This window comes from Primulina tabacum, chromosome 16 (assembly GCF_025594145.1).
Source record: "Primulina tabacum isolate GXHZ01 chromosome 16, ASM2559414v2, whole genome shotgun sequence".
NCBI lineage: Eukaryota > Viridiplantae > Streptophyta > Magnoliopsida > Lamiales > Gesneriaceae > Primulina > Primulina tabacum.
The window spans coordinates 35,779,746-35,797,978 of record NC_134565.1 but is presented as its reverse complement, the minus strand read 5'-3'; the positions used below and the strand labels follow the sequence as shown (position 1 = coordinate 35,797,978).

General features: G+C 36.2%; 3 protein-coding genes across 9 annotated transcripts; 1 reads left to right on the top strand and 2 right to left on the bottom strand.

Annotated features, from left to right (window-relative positions):
• Window positions 1-1,305: 1,305 nt before the first annotated feature.
• Window positions 1,306-3,920, bottom strand: LOC142529823 (uncharacterized). Its single transcript, XM_075635477.1, has 3 exons — window positions 3,523-3,920; window positions 2,912-3,131; window positions 1,306-1,685 (listed from the first exon to the last, which is right to left on the bottom strand). The coding sequence occupies exons 1-3, from the start codon at window positions 3,726-3,728 to the stop codon at window positions 1,470-1,472; spliced, it is 642 nt and encodes a 213-aa protein (XP_075491592.1). The 5' UTR covers window positions 3,729-3,920; the 3' UTR covers window positions 1,306-1,469.
• A 3,362-nt stretch (window positions 3,921-7,282) lies between these two features.
• Window positions 7,283-10,400, top strand: LOC142530168 (BRCT domain-containing protein At4g02110-like). Of its 6 annotated transcripts, XR_012816045.1 has the most exons (7): window positions 7,572-7,704; window positions 7,990-8,080; window positions 8,245-8,333; window positions 8,605-8,721; window positions 8,812-8,849; window positions 8,947-9,849; window positions 9,942-10,400. XR_012816045.1 is itself a non-coding variant. In XM_075635966.1 (6 exons), the coding sequence occupies exons 1-4, from the start codon at window positions 7,359-7,361 to the stop codon at window positions 8,715-8,717; spliced, it is 321 nt and encodes a 106-aa protein (XP_075492081.1). In that variant the 5' UTR covers window positions 7,283-7,358; the 3' UTR covers window positions 8,718-8,721; window positions 8,812-8,849; window positions 8,947-9,365. The 6 variants fall into 6 exon arrangements, 4 of the variants coding, with proteins under 4 accessions (XP_075492081.1, XP_075492079.1, XP_075492078.1 ...); XM_075635966.1 differs by lacking the exons at window positions 7,572-7,704; window positions 9,942-10,400 and adding an exon at window positions 7,283-7,387 and having other exon boundaries at window positions 8,245-8,329; window positions 8,602-8,721; window positions 8,947-9,365; XR_012816044.1 differs by lacking the exons at window positions 7,572-7,704; window positions 9,942-10,400 and adding an exon at window positions 7,338-7,461 and having other exon boundaries at window positions 8,245-8,373; window positions 8,602-8,721; window positions 8,947-9,365.
• A 2,190-nt stretch (window positions 10,401-12,590) lies between these two features.
• LOC142529874 (uncharacterized) lies at window positions 12,591-15,324 on the bottom strand. 2 transcript variants are annotated; one of them, XM_075635560.1, is made up of 4 exons: window positions 15,105-15,324; window positions 14,857-15,025; window positions 14,352-14,767; window positions 12,591-14,145 (listed from the first exon to the last, which is right to left on the bottom strand). In XM_075635560.1, exons 2-4 carry the CDS (start codon window positions 14,911-14,913, stop codon window positions 12,942-12,944), a joined length of 1,677 nt encoding a protein of 558 aa, XP_075491675.1. In that variant the 5' UTR covers window positions 14,914-15,025; window positions 15,105-15,324; the 3' UTR covers window positions 12,591-12,941. The 2 variants fall into 2 exon arrangements, with proteins under 2 accessions (XP_075491675.1, XP_075491674.1); XM_075635559.1 differs by having other exon boundaries at window positions 14,857-15,324.
• Window positions 15,325-18,233: the final 2,909 nt, after the last annotated feature.

Below are 18,233 nucleotides of genomic sequence, written 5' to 3'. Positions count from 1 at the left end.
ACGTCATGTTTTATTGGTAAGACATGTAGATGTCCATTCATACTTTAGTAATCATTTGACAATGCGCTGAAGAACTCTCCCTTAGACTTTCCAAGTGGTTATCACTTATCAATTGGAAGAGTCCGCGATTACGGTTGTTCAATATTAGTCCTTTGACCCGGTAGAACGTGGATGGTCTATATAATAACATGTATTTTGATCTGTTTACCGACTCTATTGATGGTCATGAGGTGACGAGGTTCAGTGTAGTTTCGAAATACGTAGAAGTCAATGTATTGTAGCCGATGATTCATCGTTCACCTCTAGATGAAGATATCATATTGATGATGAGTTAATAGAGCAAAGAATCTCTAGCCAGATTAAGACATGTGCATTTTGGAAAGACGTTTTCTAAGTTGCACATATCATGTCACTATTATTACTCAAAGATACATCACATCGTTGGCAAATTCTACAACTCTCTATATAAAAATGAATGCAGATTCGATCAGGATGTATTAGTCGAAGGGGTACATTAACCAAATATTAAAGTTTTTGCAGACAATATCAGTGATACATAAGGAATCATAGGACGATGTTACTAGAAGCTTTTACCATGACCCGAAGAGTGTAATCAGACTTGAGTTCTGACTACACCACATCACCACTATGACGTCGTCGTTCAACCGCTGCAGCGTCACCGCCATCTCCCCGAATTATGAAATTCCGGCGATCAACTCTCAATGCAAATTTTGTTTAAATCTTTAGTGCGATCTATACGAGAAATCTAGTTTCTGATCGTGAACATGAGTAGACGATTAAAGAAGGAGAAAGATCCATTCCTAGATATTTACACAACGACTATCTCGATTTAAAATCCGAAATAGTCAGAGCCAAAATTATATACACAAATGTAATAGATTTTAAAATACTTTATGAATGATTTGAATAATATGACGTACAATCCTAATGAACGTTTTGAATGTCAAAACAAAATTTTTTAAACTTTCGTTGTTCCTTAGGTGCGAGAAAACGATAATCTAACACAGAAAGCCCTGGCCAATTTGACTACATACCATTAAGCAAATTAATGTGCCACCAATAATGCCAGGTTGTTCCTCAGAAGACGCAACCAAGAACAGGTTGTTTCCTCAAAATTTTGATCATAATAACACAGTATCAGTATCTTCAACACAAAACTTCACATGTTTTCACTAATTGTTGAAGCACTACGACGAAGACACTCGTTGATGAGCTCTAAAATAGATGTAAAAGAAACTAAAAAATAAAAGAACAGATAGGATTGCTAGGTAATTTGAAATCGAATAAAAGCAGAAGTTACCAGCGCTGGCGATATAAATTTATTACTCGAAATTTAGTCTGATATTACACGATATCACTTGGAAGTTTGAAGAAAATCGGGAGGAACAGGTTTGACGTTTGATTTTAACACAAGATTACCGTAAAACACATCTCTTGGGAGAAATGAACTATACACTGATTTTACCAGCTAAGTACCACGAATGGATGGCAAGGCTGCCAAAAGACATGATATTTGCAAGAGAAGACAAGCCATGAATCATTCCAAATTTCTTGTTCATGGAAGCAAGCTTTGGGTTCTTCTTTGCAACTTCTTGGTTCTTTGTCCAACCAACTTCTTCCCCAATATTAGCTTCTCTCTCCATTTTGTGCCTTTCTTTCATCATCTGCTCCCCATTAAGAAAACAAGACCGCCATGCATTAAATGACTAGAAAACTAAGAGAGAATTCCAAGGGTACAAGTCTCGGAAATTAATCCACAACACTAATGGAACCAAACTGATTAATAAAGTTGCTTCAACAAAAGATCATATAGCGACTATATTGGGGAGACTAGAGAGAAACGGGGACAAATGGAATTATGGCTCATCCCTCCCCTTCACTTCACAACCACATGGGATACAGTTCTACAAGATCAACAGATAACACACTCGATGCATTAAGGAGTATGAACAAAACAAGGGCCAGGGTAGTTAAAACACTTTGAATGTAAAACCAAAATAAAAGGGGGTGGGGGCCATGCATATCAGTGGGCTATTCGGATATAGAGTAGTTGAGCAATGAGAGTTCTAGCTTGAGCCGGGGCCTAGATAAACATGACAAACCAAGATATCAATCTTAAACAACAAAATTGAAAACCAAAAAATAAGTTTCGTTTTAAACCAAGACTGAAAAGTTTGGTACAATTCATGGTTTAAAGATTGTAATTTTCAGATAAAACAGGAAAGCGAACCCATATATATTTTTGGCGGTTTAAACTAAATCGAACCCAAAACAATTTAAACCAATTCACAGCTGAAGTATTTGGAAAATTTCAACAGTATTTGTTGTTATCTAAGTTTTAGAAGAAATGCTGTCAAATTTCTCTAAACGAAGCTTCATGTTTTACATAAATGAATAAAAAAATTAATAAAAGAAACAAATAAAGTAAATATTTTGGTTTAAAAGTCCATTTGAACTAAAACCAAGCCGCAATATTCGCTTGGTTCAAATTTGATTTAGCATAATTAGGGTTTGATTTTGGTTTGAAACAATGATGCATCAAACTTGATGGTTCTGAAATCTTAAACCAAAACTACTCGTGTAATCTTCCTTTTTAATCATTTTTGTGCTAGATTCCCTTGATACGTAAAGTTTCGAAGTTGAGCCTTCTATTGTCATCATAAACATAAATTAGCTCCTAGTACTTTAAATTTGATCGTAACAGGACTTCAATCAATTTCACAAATGACGCAAAGAATTAAAGCTTTAAAAGGCATCAGTACCCACAATCCAAACATAATGTTAAAGACTGCATAATCATTAGTCTAACGTACTTTAGTAATTCTGTAAACTTGTGCTGTCAGATTCAAAGGTGATGGTTAAAAAACAGTAAGAGAGACAATAATGTTACCTCAATGGTCATGGGTGTAAAGACCACGAGATTGCTGAGATTGAAACCAAAGGCAGCAAGTAAAAATCCCAGCTGGTACTTCTCAGCAGCTCCTGAGGACTTCCACGGGTGCAAGTACCCGAAAGCCCCCAGTGCAACAGCACAACATACCCCCACCATTGAAAAGTAGGCTGGAAACATTTTGCTCTGCAAGTTCCCAAACTGATGCCTAGGCAAATTCCTACAGTAAACACACCTCGATTATGGGCATCCCATGAAAATTTCACGAATATAATATTACATAAACTAGATCCCTTCATTGGGAGAAATAGACTTCTCGGATCAATTTAACTAACCAAAAAAAAAAAACAAAATTTGAATCTTTGTAAATGCGAGGTAGGAAGATTGCACAACGAGTTATAAAACTATCATCACTAAGTGCTTCCCATATTCAACATTTCCTGCAAATATAATCCCAATTACTGTGAAAGATTAAAAATCCGCAATGGGAAAATGAAGGGAAAGGTTGCAATTTTACAAACAATTTTCACGAGCTCCACTCCCACTAAACAACTGAATGAAAGTTGTGGCCAGCCAGTTAAGCATAAATACGAAGAAGAGAGAGGCAATACTTGAACATGATGATGCCGCCTATGAAAGTAACCCATAAAGCAGCACCCCAGGCCGTGGAGAAACAGAGGAGGTAAGCCAGTTTGACTACAGTGATGACTATTGGCAAATTCTGTCCGCCCGATATCGATCCAAAGGATTCCGGTGAGAAAATCACCCCCACCGCCAAAAATGCCATCGCAGTTGTAAATCTTGTCAGCCAAGCCATATTTTTCCACGAAATCCGGAGTGAAAGTTACCGATTCCTGGCTAAAATGTTCCGAATCGAGGACAGAACTGCGACGAGTTTGGAGGTTTCTTCTAGATTTTCTTTAATTCATCGCCGCAACAACCACAGATTCCATTGGGTAGGTAGGAAGGAAGAAATCCTTTGACTAGATTTCCCCTTGAATTCCAAAATGGATCGGGTAAGCCCGACCCGAGGCCACACCCATTAAGCCCGACCCGGATATTCACAACCGATCCACCCGCCTTTCAAAAAATTAAATAAATAATAACCCGAGGAAGCCGAGTTAGAACTAGTGATGTCAATGAGTCCGAATTTTAACCAGACCCGTTATGCACCCGCGCATATGGGACATGTTTAGGCATACTAAATGAGTCATGGGACGGGTCTCGGGTCCAATTTTTCAAACTCGTCCGGATATGGGGCGGGTCATGGGTCCTAAAATACCCGCCTCATATATGTGGATATAAATTCTACCTTTAATTTTGTAGTTAATTCTTCAAGTAGTTTACCAACTTGTCTCACCATTCTTGATGAAGAGGAAGATGATCTCGAAGAATGTGTCTGAAATATTTCATACTCGCTGATTTTATATTGATCTGTTTAAGTTATGTTATGACTTGTTTTTGGGGATGTCAAGATTTTTTTTGGAGAGCTAGTAACTCTTTTTTAATGTAATTCTTTATTTCGTGAAAATAATTTGTTTGTTATTATTAAGTGTGATCGAAAACATGAATTAATTTTCTATTGTGTTATTTTTAGAAGTTTGTCTGTTTCATAATTCAGTCATGTGAGAAGAAATATTACTGTTTTTATTTTAAAAAATTTCAGATCTACCCGGTCTCGTTTCGTATTCGAGGTGGGACGGGTCCGAAGAATATTTAACCGGAATGAGGTGGGTAATTGGTCAAAATTTTCTTCATAGAACGGATCTTAGATTTAGCCGTAATCGCTCCATTAACATCTCTAGTTAGAACCCTGGCGCCTTGAAAATTAATAAATAATATATTTATCGAAAATTGTGTTTGAATATTTAACATAATTGATTAGATTATCAATTTTTAAATCAATAAGATTTATTTTTTAATAAACTAAATATAAAATTAGATTCTGAATATTTTTTTTGTTGGATTGGTTTCTAGATGCGAACGTAGCTCTTGTTGTAAATCCCACGTACGTTCTTCAAATTTTCTAATCCGATCCACGACTGGAATATTTGTTCCTCTTCTAACTTGCACTAAAAAGTATAGAAGATTTTTGCGTGGAGATAGAACACGATATTGTTTAAAACCCTTTTGAGAGCACAAGAAAATTTGGAAGAGCCGAAAGGTTTTCTTAAGCCAAACTTTCGGATGCCTTATCTCCCAATAAGAATCAAAATTCTTATACCTTTTTTTTTAAAGCTTCGGTGGTCTTCTTCCAAGTCAAAATCAAAGTAACACATATATTATTACTTTAATTAACTAATTGTCATTTCCTTAATTAAGCATATTAATTAAGTTAATGAATTCAATTGCTATTTCTTGTTTCCACCGAAATTGCATGCATTATAAAAAAAATATTATTATATTTTCTAATCTTTTCTTTACTTAATTAATCTAATTAATTAAGTTAACAAAAGATTCTAAAATGCATGCCAACTATAGCCAATCTCGATTTCTTTTAATGTATATATTTATGAGAACATCATGCATTAATTTATTTTGCTTTGTGTGCAAGTTTCTAAAATTATGGTATCATGAATATTTTCATATTACATAAATCAATACCATATTTAATAAAAACTTAATGGGCTATATTTTAACTCAATTAAAATATAATTTAATTATTAAAGCCCATTTGAACTTTAATAAATTAGCATGATGAACTTATACTCTTATAAGTTAATGATTCATGCTCCCATTACATTAGCCTCATCATAATCCCGATCGGTGATCAAACATCATCGATATGACAATTTTAACTTATTTGTTATTATGATGCACACTTTAATTTTGAGACCACCAATGTCTATATAATGCAGGTGTACTCTTTTGACTGTCTTAACTGTCATGCTCTCAAAATTTCTATAAGCTTTTATAAACTTTATTTACAAGCTTATTCATTGATCATATCAAACTTATTTCTTAAAATTCAACTCATTGAATTTATTATCTCAACGTTTTCTATAAATTCAACTCCTTGAATTTATTATCTCAACGAAAACTAGTAAACCAGTGCTTGTGTGACCCTCAATGGTTCAGGGATACAGCTAGTCGTGGGTTCACAACTCTTTGTGATTCAGAATAATATTTATTCTTATTCGGGCTTACTCTAGTTAGCCCCATTCTTTTCATCAACACCTTGATTAAGAATGTCAGAACTCATTTCTGATTGCACCCATCGGATCATGGTAAGAGCGTCTAGTAGCATCCCCCCATGATCCCCTAGGTATCACTGATAGTGCCTGCAAGAACCAGTCGATTATGATTAACGTACAGTACGGTCCCTTCATCTCATATATCCCGATCGAATCTGCAACCATTGGTTCATCGAGGGTTGCATAATAATTCGATAACTATGTGATAACTTTAATAGTGGCATCGCGTGTACTATTGGAGAACTCTTTCTCCAACGTACATCTCATACTCTGGCCAGAGATTCCATGCACTATTATTACATCATATCACATACGATATCCACACCCGCAGTTGAGCGGTGAATCCCCGACTACAATGCACTGGCTCCTATATGTGTCGCAACTGTACCCAACCTCGCCACCTGATGACTCTTCTGGAGCCGGTAAACGAGTCAAAGCACAGCCCTAGCATATAGAGCCTCAGTGTTGTCCCGGGTCGTAAGGACTAATGGTGTACAATCATAACCACGGACTTATCCTCTCGATGAATGATAACCACTTGGAAAGTCCGAGGGATGGTTGTTCGGTATAATCATCATATGACTACCCATCTGCATGTTTGGACATCTCTATGCCCTGACCAAGAAACGCAGTACACAACATCACAGATGCTAGTCTCAAGCTCAAGCGACCTTTATCCATGTTTTAGGCGGCTGAATCGACTAGGAACGAATTTAGAATATGCCGTGTTTACAAATGAGTTTCAACATCGAATTACGATTCATTTGTATTAAAGCATAATCAAGGACTTTATCTATGCTGTTTGTATGGGTATACAGATAAAGTATAACAAGACCATAAAAATTTAAATTATATTAAAATAAAGATTGTTTATTTCACTTGAGTCAATAAATTCCCTAGCCAACCGTTGGCTTGCAGGACATCTACTCTGACATATTCTTATCGATTCGGCTGCTGAAGTTAAAATAAAATGTTCTTACTTCTGTTCTTAAGTTGTTTAGATTTTGTCAAGGCTTTTAGATGGCGGAGAACTGGATTCTGTAAATTATGGTTCGGATTGCACTCACGGGATTGTTGATAAGCTTGTTTACGTGAGTGAACACTGTCAAGCTTGAAATGCAAATCCTCTTATTCAACGTTGAATTGATTGTTGTGCACTCACAGTTGTTGATGTCAGAATGATCCCGTATGTGTTACTGCGCGAAGAGATGGAAAGACACTGGTGACTGGCTTATGGGTTGACCACAGTCTTGATGTGGGAATGCCTGTTGATCCTACTTCCGTATGCTTTCCCATGCTCCTAATGATTTCTTTTTGTCCTAATGGGAAAGGAATTTACTGTGGCAAGTTAAACAAGTATATCTAGCTCTCTTTAGTATGGACTTGCAGGGTTTTAACTATGTGCGCTGGTTGTTTCTGTGTGTGTAAATAAAATTCCATTTTTTATGCGTGTCAATCTCTACGCACTTTAAGATTTCAATTGTTTTTCTCGCCTTGAAGCGCACCTCGTGAGTCGGCTTTGGTTCTATGAAATGTTATGAAGCTTTCTAGGACATCGAGGCCTTGTTTCTATGAATTGATACTTGGGTCTCTAATACAGTAAGTTCCCAAGGTCTGGTCCTCAAGTTTACTTCTATATCTTGCTTTTTCCTTTCTTTTGGAGCGTTGACTGTGAATATTAGCTCTTGATGACAAATCACTAAAGGTACCGCTTTGATGCAAAAATATGGCAAACATCTGTTCTACTCCCCGTGCTTGGTTGTATTTTTCAATATTTGCTGCTTTCTTTGTCATTTCTGAAATTGCATGTAATGATATGTTTTTTTTATAGAACTTTCAGCTTTTTTTTGGCATAATTCAAGGTTTCTTGCTGGTCATATATAGGCCTGTTAAAGATTTTAATGGGATTCCGGGTGCCCGACGTTGGATTGTTTGCTTGACTGGATGCGAACGACAAGACCGAGATGATATGAAGGTTCTGTCTATTACTTTTTCTGTACTGGAATAAATAGAACTAAACGTAACAAGCTGTATTCTCTATCTGTGCAACTTTAAGAACATGGTTTCTTGTAGGATGGAAGTAGCTGAATGTATCAACAATTCCACGTTATCTCACCATAACTTCTTTTCTTTAAACAGACCATGGTTGGCTTAATGGGTGCAAATTTTTCAAAGCCACTGGTGGCAAACAAGGTCACTCATTTGATATGCTACAAATTTGAGGGTAGGTTATTTTCTCTCCTGTTTATCCAGTATACAGAATCTATGGTATGCAATACATTTTCATAGCCTTTAATAGCCTTGAGTAGTTTTGTTATATATTTTTCTCGTTATCATCTTATATATCCTATGGCTTTGTTTACTGTAGATAGTGAGTTCTTTGTTGTTAGCATGAATTCAGTTTTTTTTTTAGTTTCATTCATGTGATTTTCCGAGTCTTCGTACAAATGGAAGTGATGCTTATTATAATGTATATTTCACACAATGTTTGAACAGGAGAGAAGTATGAGCTGGCAAAGAAAATAAAGAAGATAAAGCTTGTCAACCATCGGTGGTTGGAACACTGGCATGCGGAATGCTTAGATTTGGTCTTCTTGGCATTGAGTAATTGATATGGTTCGCACATGCCATAAAAGCATTTTCTTCACTGTATTTGAACCTTCTTTTATTTTTTATTATTATGTGTAAACTTTTTACGGTTCGCAGGCTTGGGAAATTCATCCAGAAGCGGATTACTGTAAGAGGTGAGTTTTACATGGTTTATGTCGTTTATAATTATCTAATCTAGTTCATGCATCTTTTTTATTTTTAAACTGTACCCTGTCTCTTACTTTTGGTTAGGGCTTTCAAATTTAAAAGGCCTTAGATTTTCAATGAACAAGCTAATGAGAGCATATTAACCATGCTACAGTGGATTTGAACTTGAAATGGAGGCTGAAGCCAAGGGTTCCGAAGAAGAGACAGAAGACATGACTTCAATAGTAGATGCAGGAAGGAAAAATGCTGCCAGTCTTCAACAGACACTGTTTCAAAATAAATTTTTTTATCAATCACCGACAAAGCCGTAAATTCTATGAAACGATTATCTAACTGAACCTATATGTTGGGTAAATGTTAGCAATATTAGTAAGGTCCTGATCAACTTTGATTCTGCATCAGTTTTGAACGAAGCTCATCATAGGCATCTTGATCTCTTAAGATCTTGTACTGCCAAAAGTCCTGGAAAGGTGCCCTTTGAAATGGCATCAATCAGAAGTGAGGAAGAAACCGTGTCTCATAAGGTTGAAAATGTATTTGCTTCAGCCTCTAATGGTGCTAATAAGTCTCCTGATGCTGATGTGTCCAAATCTAGTGGCAAGAATCATTGTAAAATTACTTCAGGAAAGTCCAGCCTCCCACTAATATCAGAAAGAACGGAAACTAGTGGAAGAAGCACATCTGTCTCAAATGTTGATAAACTTTGCGTTGGTGGTGGTTTTAACTTATCCTTGGAGACGCGCGGATGGAACTGCTTTTAGTGGGCTTAAAACACCTATAAAGGGAACAACATCACACCTTGTGAATGAGCGAACTGTAACATCATCTGATAAGGGTCGTTTGAATGGCATAAGGAAGGCCTGAGTGAAGATGGTGCAATCAACTTAGACTCCTAGGACATGGCTTCTTCAGAGGGAGAAAACTGGTCATGGCGCATTTTATGGAATGCTTATTGTCATATATGGGGAATGCATTGCTCCTCCATTGGTGTGTTTTTGTACTTTGTTTATGTTCATTTTGTTTGGCGATTTTTTTTTCCACAAAGTATCTTTATCTTAGTAGTTTTCTTCGCCCATCAGGATACTCTAAAACGAGTCGGGAAGGCTGGAGATGGCACCATATTGGCAACTTCGCCTCTTTACTTACATTTTCTCCAATCGAGGAACGATTTTGCTATGGTTAGTCCAGGCATTCCCATGTCGATATGTGGGTTCGAGAGTTTCTAAGACACGAGGAACCTTTCGTCTTAGCTGATTATTTGGTAGAATACGTGTGCAATCCTGGGAACGGCATGTGCAATACAATTACCAAGAAATCGCTCGAAAATCTTGTTAGATGAGGTTGTTGTATAAGAAAAAGTGGCACATATCAATTAATATCAGAAGAAGAATGAACGTGTAGGAAATGACGATGGTCATAGCCTACAATTTTGAAAAATTGTACATGCACCGCTTCAACTTTAGAAAATTGAGACGCGCATGCGCCTTTTCTTTTGACAATAAGTCTCCCGAAATCACTTATTGATGGTATGAGAGGTCTATAAAATATCGGTGATTGAGTTCTCTAAGCACACATCTCATAAGAACAAAATACACAATATACAGAGAGTGTTGGAGTGTTTAGAAGGTTTCAATCGAAGAAAATCTTAAAAATTATTCGACGATCGGAGGTAACGCTTCGATCCGCTTCTGCATATTGTTTATCATGTTTATAAATATGTTAGAAACATGTATAAGTATGTTAGAAACATGAATTTTGAGAAAAATTATAATACGTTGAAGATCCAATAACACCAAAAGAAAACGGCATTGATGTAGCATGCCAAGTATGTGCATAGGGGGGGGGATAAAGGAGAGGAAATGTTGGTTTGTGCTGACTTGTTTGAGCGCGGCATTGTATCCACTTATTAATCATTTCTCACCGACTCGCCGCGCATACATACCTCATCTTCTCTGTCCTGTCACAAAAAACAAAAAACAAAAAGCATTGGTTCGTACGTTGTTTTAGACTTTCATACTCTAATATTCAAGCATCCAATCCAAGACGATCTTGGGTACGTGGAGGCGAGTAACATCTTTAGAAAATGAGGGAAAAATTAATATTTTTTTTTATCTGTGAATAAAATATATTACACAGTCAATATAATATTCAAATATATTTACACGATAATATAATATAAAAAAATAACTATTTAACGGAATTCATCTATTTAATTTAATAAATATAAACGGATCTGTGTCAGGATAAACATTTGAAATTTATAATTGGCTTTTCTTGATGCTTAATGTATAATAATACATTTTAAATATTTTACAATACAGATCTCTCGTTATTTCTCCGTTATCTGTCCTTCCCAATATTATATTAATTAATGAGTAAATTACTATACGAATAAAAAATGTTATCATTTCTTTGCTTTTCTTTTTCTTTTTTTATTGGCAATTATTCAATGTTCACATTAATTCCCTAAATTTTTTATTTTTTATTTTTAGTAGCACGTGACTCTTGATGAACACCTTTCTATCTTCTATTGCAATCCAACTTGTCAAACAGACATTATATTTATCCTTTTTAAGATAAAATGTTTTATATACATGTTTTGACCTACACAAATTTATTTTAAACCAGATATTATATTTATCTCAAAAGATTTTTCATTGGGAGACAAGGTAAGATGGGCATCTTTTGAATAGTTATTATATATTCCCCAAAACACAACATCGTTGTCGGGGAATGCCTGGACTAACAATAGCAGAGTTCAAAAAATAAAAATAAAAATAAAAATTTGAAACACATTTAAATAATTTTTAAACAACTTATAAATTGTTTTAGAAAACTAATTAAAAACTCGATCAAATATCAAGAAAATAAACCATTGTTGTAAGGTTAATTTTAGTTTGAAAAATTATTATTATTATTTTACAACGTAATATTTTTATTTGAAAGTTAATTAAACAAGATTCCACAGAGTTTATATATATATAATTGATACCCATGGATGGGTCCAACAAGATCAGGCTCAAACAATATTTTGGACCTCCGGCCCATTCTTGATCTAGGTAAGTGGCTCATGATGGATCTCATATACGTTCATATAAATATTAGGTTTGAACGTCCAATTCATTCATTATATTGACTTTCAGCAGCACTCTTAGTTGCTCTCTCATTATATTCTCATTTTCTGACTTGAGCGTCTGAGGGGTTACGCCGTGACACTCTCTCATACCCTTCTAAGTTCTAACGGTCACATTCGTGATTTCAGTCGTAGAGTAAATTCGAAGAACTGCTATCACATGCTGGAACTGAACCCTAAATTTTCAATTAGTATCGATAATATATAAAAATAGACATTTTTTAGTTTGACCATGAATTTGAAATCTTATATTCATAATTTTAAAGCTTTTTTTCTAATTTTTATTTTTCCTACAAAGTGAATCTGCAGAGTTGCAAAACTAAGATATATTTCACATGCATTATATTCTTTTTTTTTTTTTTTTTTAAAAAAAAAGAGGAAGATAATTTTTGACTATATATATACTATTCTTGGTTTGATGGTGTTTGTAACAATGGAGGGGACCAAAGGCAAGGGGGGGGGGGGGGGGGGGGGGCATTCTTTTATTTGAACTCGATTTCATTTTTATTTTTGAAATTCTAGCTTGGACCAAACCCCTTTTTTTCAGACTTTATATTGAAACAAATGTTTTTGACATCTGAAATTGCCATAAAGATTGTAGGGCTACCAAAAACACACAAAATAAATAAAGGGCAGATGGGAAATTCTACTTCCAGAAACTAAATGAACAAGATATCAAAATTTTGACCATTTTTCATAGTACTTTTGTACATTATTTGCCTCCTCCGTCGAGTCAACTGGCAAATTGCATTCGCGTCTATGGGCAAAATCAAAATAGCACGAGACCCCGTTATAAAATCAATAGTTCTTTAAAATTCTATATGCAAAATTTTGAAAATATTATTTGATTTTACGTATGGAGTTCGTGCTTCTTTTTTTTTTTCCGCTCAAGGATCACGAATACAATTTTGCCAAAGCTAACCAACCAAGTGATAATCACCATTACTTAACAGCTCAATGCTTCGTACTTAACTGTCATCGGATGGCTGAACACTGTCTGAGACAGCAAGTTCCCGACGGCGGAGACGTCACGGCAGAAAACTCCTTGAAACACTGATGCTGGCGGGGTTGTCAAGATCATGGTAGTGCTATTCTTGCAATTTGCCGATTCTGATATGGCTGTCGGAGTAGAATCCATCTTAGCGGCTGAGGGTTGCGGAATGATGGCGGCAGCAGTCTTCTTTCTCGGTTTTTCAGCAGATTCTTCGTCTAAGATTGTTGCCATTACGCTAGTGTAGCCTTTCTGAATCATTCTGTAGAGGAGAAGAGCCGATAACTTGGCCCGATCTCGAACTGATTCCACATCTTTCTCATCCGCAAACTCGCACCTTTCGATGAAACTCGAAGATTTATCGGGCTTGTGTTTGAGGTTTAGCAGCAAATGAGCTCTTTCTACCTCTGATCTGGAGCATCCTCTTCTCAATCCAATCAGCGCGTAGTAATCGACGTGCCCGATTTCGCCGGCAGCAACCCTTTGCTTTAATTGCTGGATTTTCGAAGCCAGTGAACATAATTTTCCCGGGATTTCTCTATACTGGACGTTTTGTCTCTTCCAGCCAGGTCCTGGCAATTTTCGATCGCGAAGAATCGAATTGTACAGAAGTTTCAAGTGTTCGAGGTCGTGGAGACTATCGGCCAAACATCCGATGGTTTCGAATAAAGTCGCTCTAATTGTTAGCGCTTCAATGCAGCTGGTGTCTAGAGCTAATGCTCTGTTGCAATCTGCTATTGCTTCCGCTATTCGACCGGCAGATTGAAAAGCCACGGCGCGGTGCACGTAGCATTCGGATAGGAAACCCTGTGGAGCACCCCGACGGCCATCGACGATTTTGGAGAAATGACGAATGGATTCGGAGAAGAGACCAGCGTCGAGGGCCGCTAATGCTGCCGTCTTGCGGCGTATGAGGAGTTTTATCTGGCAGAGGATTTGAGAAATGCTCTCGGACTCGGTTTTTGGCGGGTTTTGTGGATAATTATCAGGCTTAACGTCGTCGGAGAGAGGGAATTTGTTGGATGTAAATACGTCGTCCGATAGAGAAATGCTTTCACGGCGGAAGGCGGCGGTGGCAAGACGTTTTCCGGTCTGGAGAAGCGCCATCGCGTCCTCCATTAAGCCCAGGTGGCAACATGCTTGGCCTAATACAGAGTACCTGTTGGATAATAGCATTTTTCAACGAATCAAACAGAAAATTTTCGCCAAGAAATATGATTTTGACATTTTAAAACTTTAACCTGAGATGGTTTTGGTGAAATTTCAACAATGGCTTCCGGCGATTTCGCGTGATCTACAAGGCACTCTCTCTCTGAATCTAAAATAATCAAGCAGAAGAAAAATGGGGATCAATTTCAAGCATACCTCCATTGCCCTTCTCTCTCGACGTTTTTGCACAGCCCCGCCATCACCTTCTTCTTCAAATCGGACACAGAGAAGCACTTGAACAGAGTGTCGTTGCGATCCAGAGTGCCGCCGTCGGAGGAAAGAAGCTTCACTTGCCCCTTCGACAGCTGGGCGGATGAGCTATCCGATGTCCCCGACGACGAGGCATCCTCGGAGACCACCAATTTCAGGCTGGGAATATAGTCCTGAAGCATATCCGAGACCTCCTTAAACCGCCGGAGATACAGCAAACACCGCGCCTTCAGCTCCAGAGCCACCTCCATGCGCGGCGCCACCGCCAGCGCCGCCTCTAGAAGACCTAACGCCGACGACACATCCGAAGCCTCTTGCGTGGCAATCAACATCTTTGCTTCCCTCACATACCTCTCCACCATCTGCATAACAGTATCCCAAGAATCAATCAGTTCCCGCAATCCATAACCAAGAATCAACAAACAAAACATCGAACAACATAAATGGGTACCTTTCTATTGGTGAGCCACCAGTGTTTCTTCTCCCCCTCGCCGCGAGACGGAGACATCGTAGCAATGGAAGAAACCCAAGAATCCGAATCAACCACCGAACAACTGGAACTCTGCGTCGTTCTGAGACGATTTATAAGCGAAAAACTCACCACATTTTAATGGAAAGTTCTGCAGAGATTGAAATGTTAGAGAGGGAGTAAATAGTGTGGGAGGGAAAGGGCATTAAACAAGAATTGCCATCTTTGACCTGAGATGCAAGCCATGATCCATGGCTGACAACCAGATTCCTCTCTCTAGACTCCTACACTGCACACAGGGATGGTGATGGCGAATAATATTATTCTTTTCCAGTGATCCTACTAAACAAAAATCATATATTTCATTACCAGAGTCCATTATCTAATTAAATACAAATCTTGATTTCGTAATCAAATTTTGTGTGATATAATTTTGCTGAAAATTGCCCGCGTGGAGGGAGGTCAACACACACAATGAGGCTGGCAAGATGGAAGAAATTGAGTTTATAATTTGGTCAACCAAATTTATATTATTGCAAATCGTAATTAGTTTGTTTTTATCCGAATAAGATTTAGATTTTCAATGTTGTGAATGAAGAAGAGACAAGTGTTCAAGAAATATGTTTTTCTCCATGACAAATCCAATCACATTCGACTAGGAACTGAGCATAATGTTTTGTAGTCACAAAAACTAGTTACATCGGTTATTTCAGGTGTCTCGTTCGATCTTATTCATAAAAAAATATTATTTTTATATAAAAATATTAATTTTTACTTCAAATATGGATGAAATCGATCCGTCTCATAAATAAATAAATAAACATATATGTGTGATACGATCTTGTTAAAAAATAATTTTGTTAAGATAAAGATGACATAATGCAAATAAATATTTGTGAATATATTTTGTGATCTATATAATTTTGGGATAGTATATTTGGAATATTATGGAGAGATGTTCAAACATGTTTTACTTTTTCAAACTACTTATTGTTGTAGATTAACCATTAGAATGAATCAAAATTCAATATAAATCAGTGATTAACTTTCAAGACGATTTCAATAATGTTTTTTTATTAAAAAATATATAAAAGATGTATATCATTCATTCGAATAACAGCATATTTGAGTTTTTTTTAAGGAAAAAAGCAAATCTACACGTTTTAATTTAAAGGTTTTAATTAAAAGAATTGTTTTTTCTTTTTTAAAAAATCAATTGTCATGATTTATGAGCAGAAAGTTTATTACAACAGTTGTGGTGTAACATTAACAATAATTAATAAATAACAATACAATTATTACGGACGATGGTCGTGAAACTTCTACATGGATTGTCCATCTACCACTTTAATTTGGAGATTAAAATTCATAAATTCTTAAATCGAACACCTTCAATGCATTTTTTGCTCAGCCACTTTTACAAATTTATAATTATCATCTTTTTGTTTCCTTTTTTTTTGGGACAACACACACATGTCTATGTGTATATATACGTGGACAAATTGCTTTTTTATCTTCCGAATGGCGTTATTTTACAATTTTGATTATCTATGTTATTAAATTTATCATTATTCACATATCTTCTTACTTTTTGCAGTTTTAATATTGTTTTTATCATTAGTATATGATACTACACACATATAGTCAAATGAACACCACATTATGCATAAAAAAAAAAACTAAAATTAGAAGAAAAAGCAATAATAACAGAGTAAGAATAAAATTTGATAATTTAGACGATCAAAATTACAAAAGACAAATGTACTTAACCAAAATACAATATATGTATAGGGTGCTGCTGAAAACAATATATTGAATATGAATGAGTTGGACACTCAAACCTGTATTTATAGGAAAATATATGTGCCTGTCATTGGCCTTCTACCTTGGCTAAAGATAGTCCGGGGCCCATGATCCGGTGTGAGCTCGATTTGGATGGGCTCATCCCTGAAATATCAAGCGGAATCTCGAGTCCTAGCAAACTCGACCCAAATAAAAACCTCGCAATCTTTGTTGGCCTCACATTTCTTATGTTATTCTACAAATATGTGGACGGTTAACTATATTATTTAATTAAGACATGTTTGCTCACAACGAGAAAGGGCAAAAATTTCTTTGGGTTCATATGCCCATTTCGAAATGGAGTTTGTTGGGGATACCTAGAAAAATATTAGAATCACATTATTAAAATGCTTTTTCAGATTACAGAAGGAAACTTTGGGGGGAAGGGAGGCACCGAATGCAGCAAAGTCAATAACACTTTGACAAATAAATTGGAAGGATTCAATCCCTTTGACTGCAAGCAAATCGCATGCTATTGGACACGTAAGTTTCCAGATTCTTTTGCCAACCAATTACACTAGTTTTTTTTTATATATCATTCGTATCTTGGCATGTACTACAATTTAGAATAATGAGAACTTTTCATACGATGGATTAATTTTTTTATTAAGAAAAAATATTGGTTTCATGAAGTTGGTTGAGATTACTTAATTAATCAGAATTTGGTTCACTTGAAAAATTTGACTCCTTGCAATTTTTAGTTATTTTTTGGTTGACACGACGTCGATTGTTGTTGATATATGATATGTCGGTGCTTAAAAAAATGATTTAGAGGACCAAAACTTGATTTTTTGCTCTTTTCCCATATTTTTTATAAATAAAATACGGTGTTGTAAAATCTTTCTGGTTTACCTGGTGGCGCATATAGCGTTTTCATTATATTATAGCAATAAGAAAGATAAAAACTTGCAATTAGCAGATAAAGATTGATTCATGAATATGAGTGCATGCATGCATGCATAGCATTGTCATCGAGCCCATCCCAGAATCTGCCTTTTGTACAGTGCACTTTTCACTTTTCAGACATATTTAAATCTATTACATGTGTTTTTTGAGCCGATAACTTCTTGTTTTGGAGTAGACTTCAAGCAATAGAAAGTCACATTCAGAGCTCAGCAAGCATTAGTTGATTAGATGATACTTTCTCTGCACATCGTGGGCTGGGCTGGGCTGGGCTGGGCTGTCCGTTCTTGGACTGTTTCGTGTCACTGCCATGGTCAACTTGGGTCCCACGTTAAATATTTGGTGGACTCATCATCATGTAATAATAGGTAAAGTGGATTTAGTGGGACTAAAAAGGTTAATCCAGCATACGAAAGATATATCCCTTTTGTTGCATACATGAAATTAACTCTGAATTTTCCCTTGAAACGAATGCTTGAATCCTACACTTCATTTAATTTGATTGATAAAATAAAGATAGGCACAGTAGCAGCAAATTATGCATTGAATTTACTGACTCATAATTATGGGCAAAAAAATAGATATTTGATCACCCCAAGACTTTGAGCTTGAAG

What these genes read in the sequence shown, in the direction of transcription:
- LOC142530168 (XM_075635964.1), top strand. Translation starts at nt 7,367, where the DNA reads ATGCCTGTTGATCCTACTTCCGTATGCTTTCCCATGCTCCTAATGATT. An exon ending in TACTGTGGCAAGTTAAACAA is followed by an intron (nt 7,462 to 7,989) that starts GTATATCTAGCT and finishes GGTCATATATAG; the next exon opens with GCCTGTTAAAGATTTTAATG. An exon ending in GATATGCTACAAATTTGAGG is followed by an intron (nt 8,330 to 8,601) that starts GTAGGTTATTTT and finishes ATGTTTGAACAG; the next exon opens with GAGAGAAGTATGAGCTGGCA.
- LOC142529823 (XM_075635477.1), bottom strand. Translation starts at nt 3,728, where the DNA reads ATGGCTTGGCTGACAAGATTTACAACTGCGATGGCATTTTTGGCGGTG. An exon ending in GGCGGCATCATCATGTTCAA is followed by an intron (nt 3,132 to 3,522) that starts GTATTGCCTCTC and finishes TGTTTACTGTAG; the next exon opens with GAATTTGCCTAGGCATCAGT. An exon ending in TTACACCCATGACCATTGAG is followed by an intron (nt 1,686 to 2,911) that starts GTAACATTATTG and finishes AATGGGGAGCAG; the next exon opens with ATGATGAAAGAAAGGCACAA.
- LOC142529874 (XM_075635559.1), bottom strand. Translation starts at nt 14,913, where the DNA reads ATGTCTCCGTCTCGCGGCGAGGGGGAGAAGAAACACTGGTGGCTCACC. An exon ending in GGTGGCTCACCAATAGAAAG is followed by an intron (nt 14,768 to 14,856) that starts GTACCCATTTAT and finishes ACTGTTATGCAG; the next exon opens with ATGGTGGAGAGGTATGTGAG. An exon ending in GAGAGAGAAGGGCAATGGAG is followed by an intron (nt 14,146 to 14,351) that starts GTATGCTTGAAA and finishes ATTATCCAACAG; the next exon opens with GTACTCTGTATTAGGCCAAG.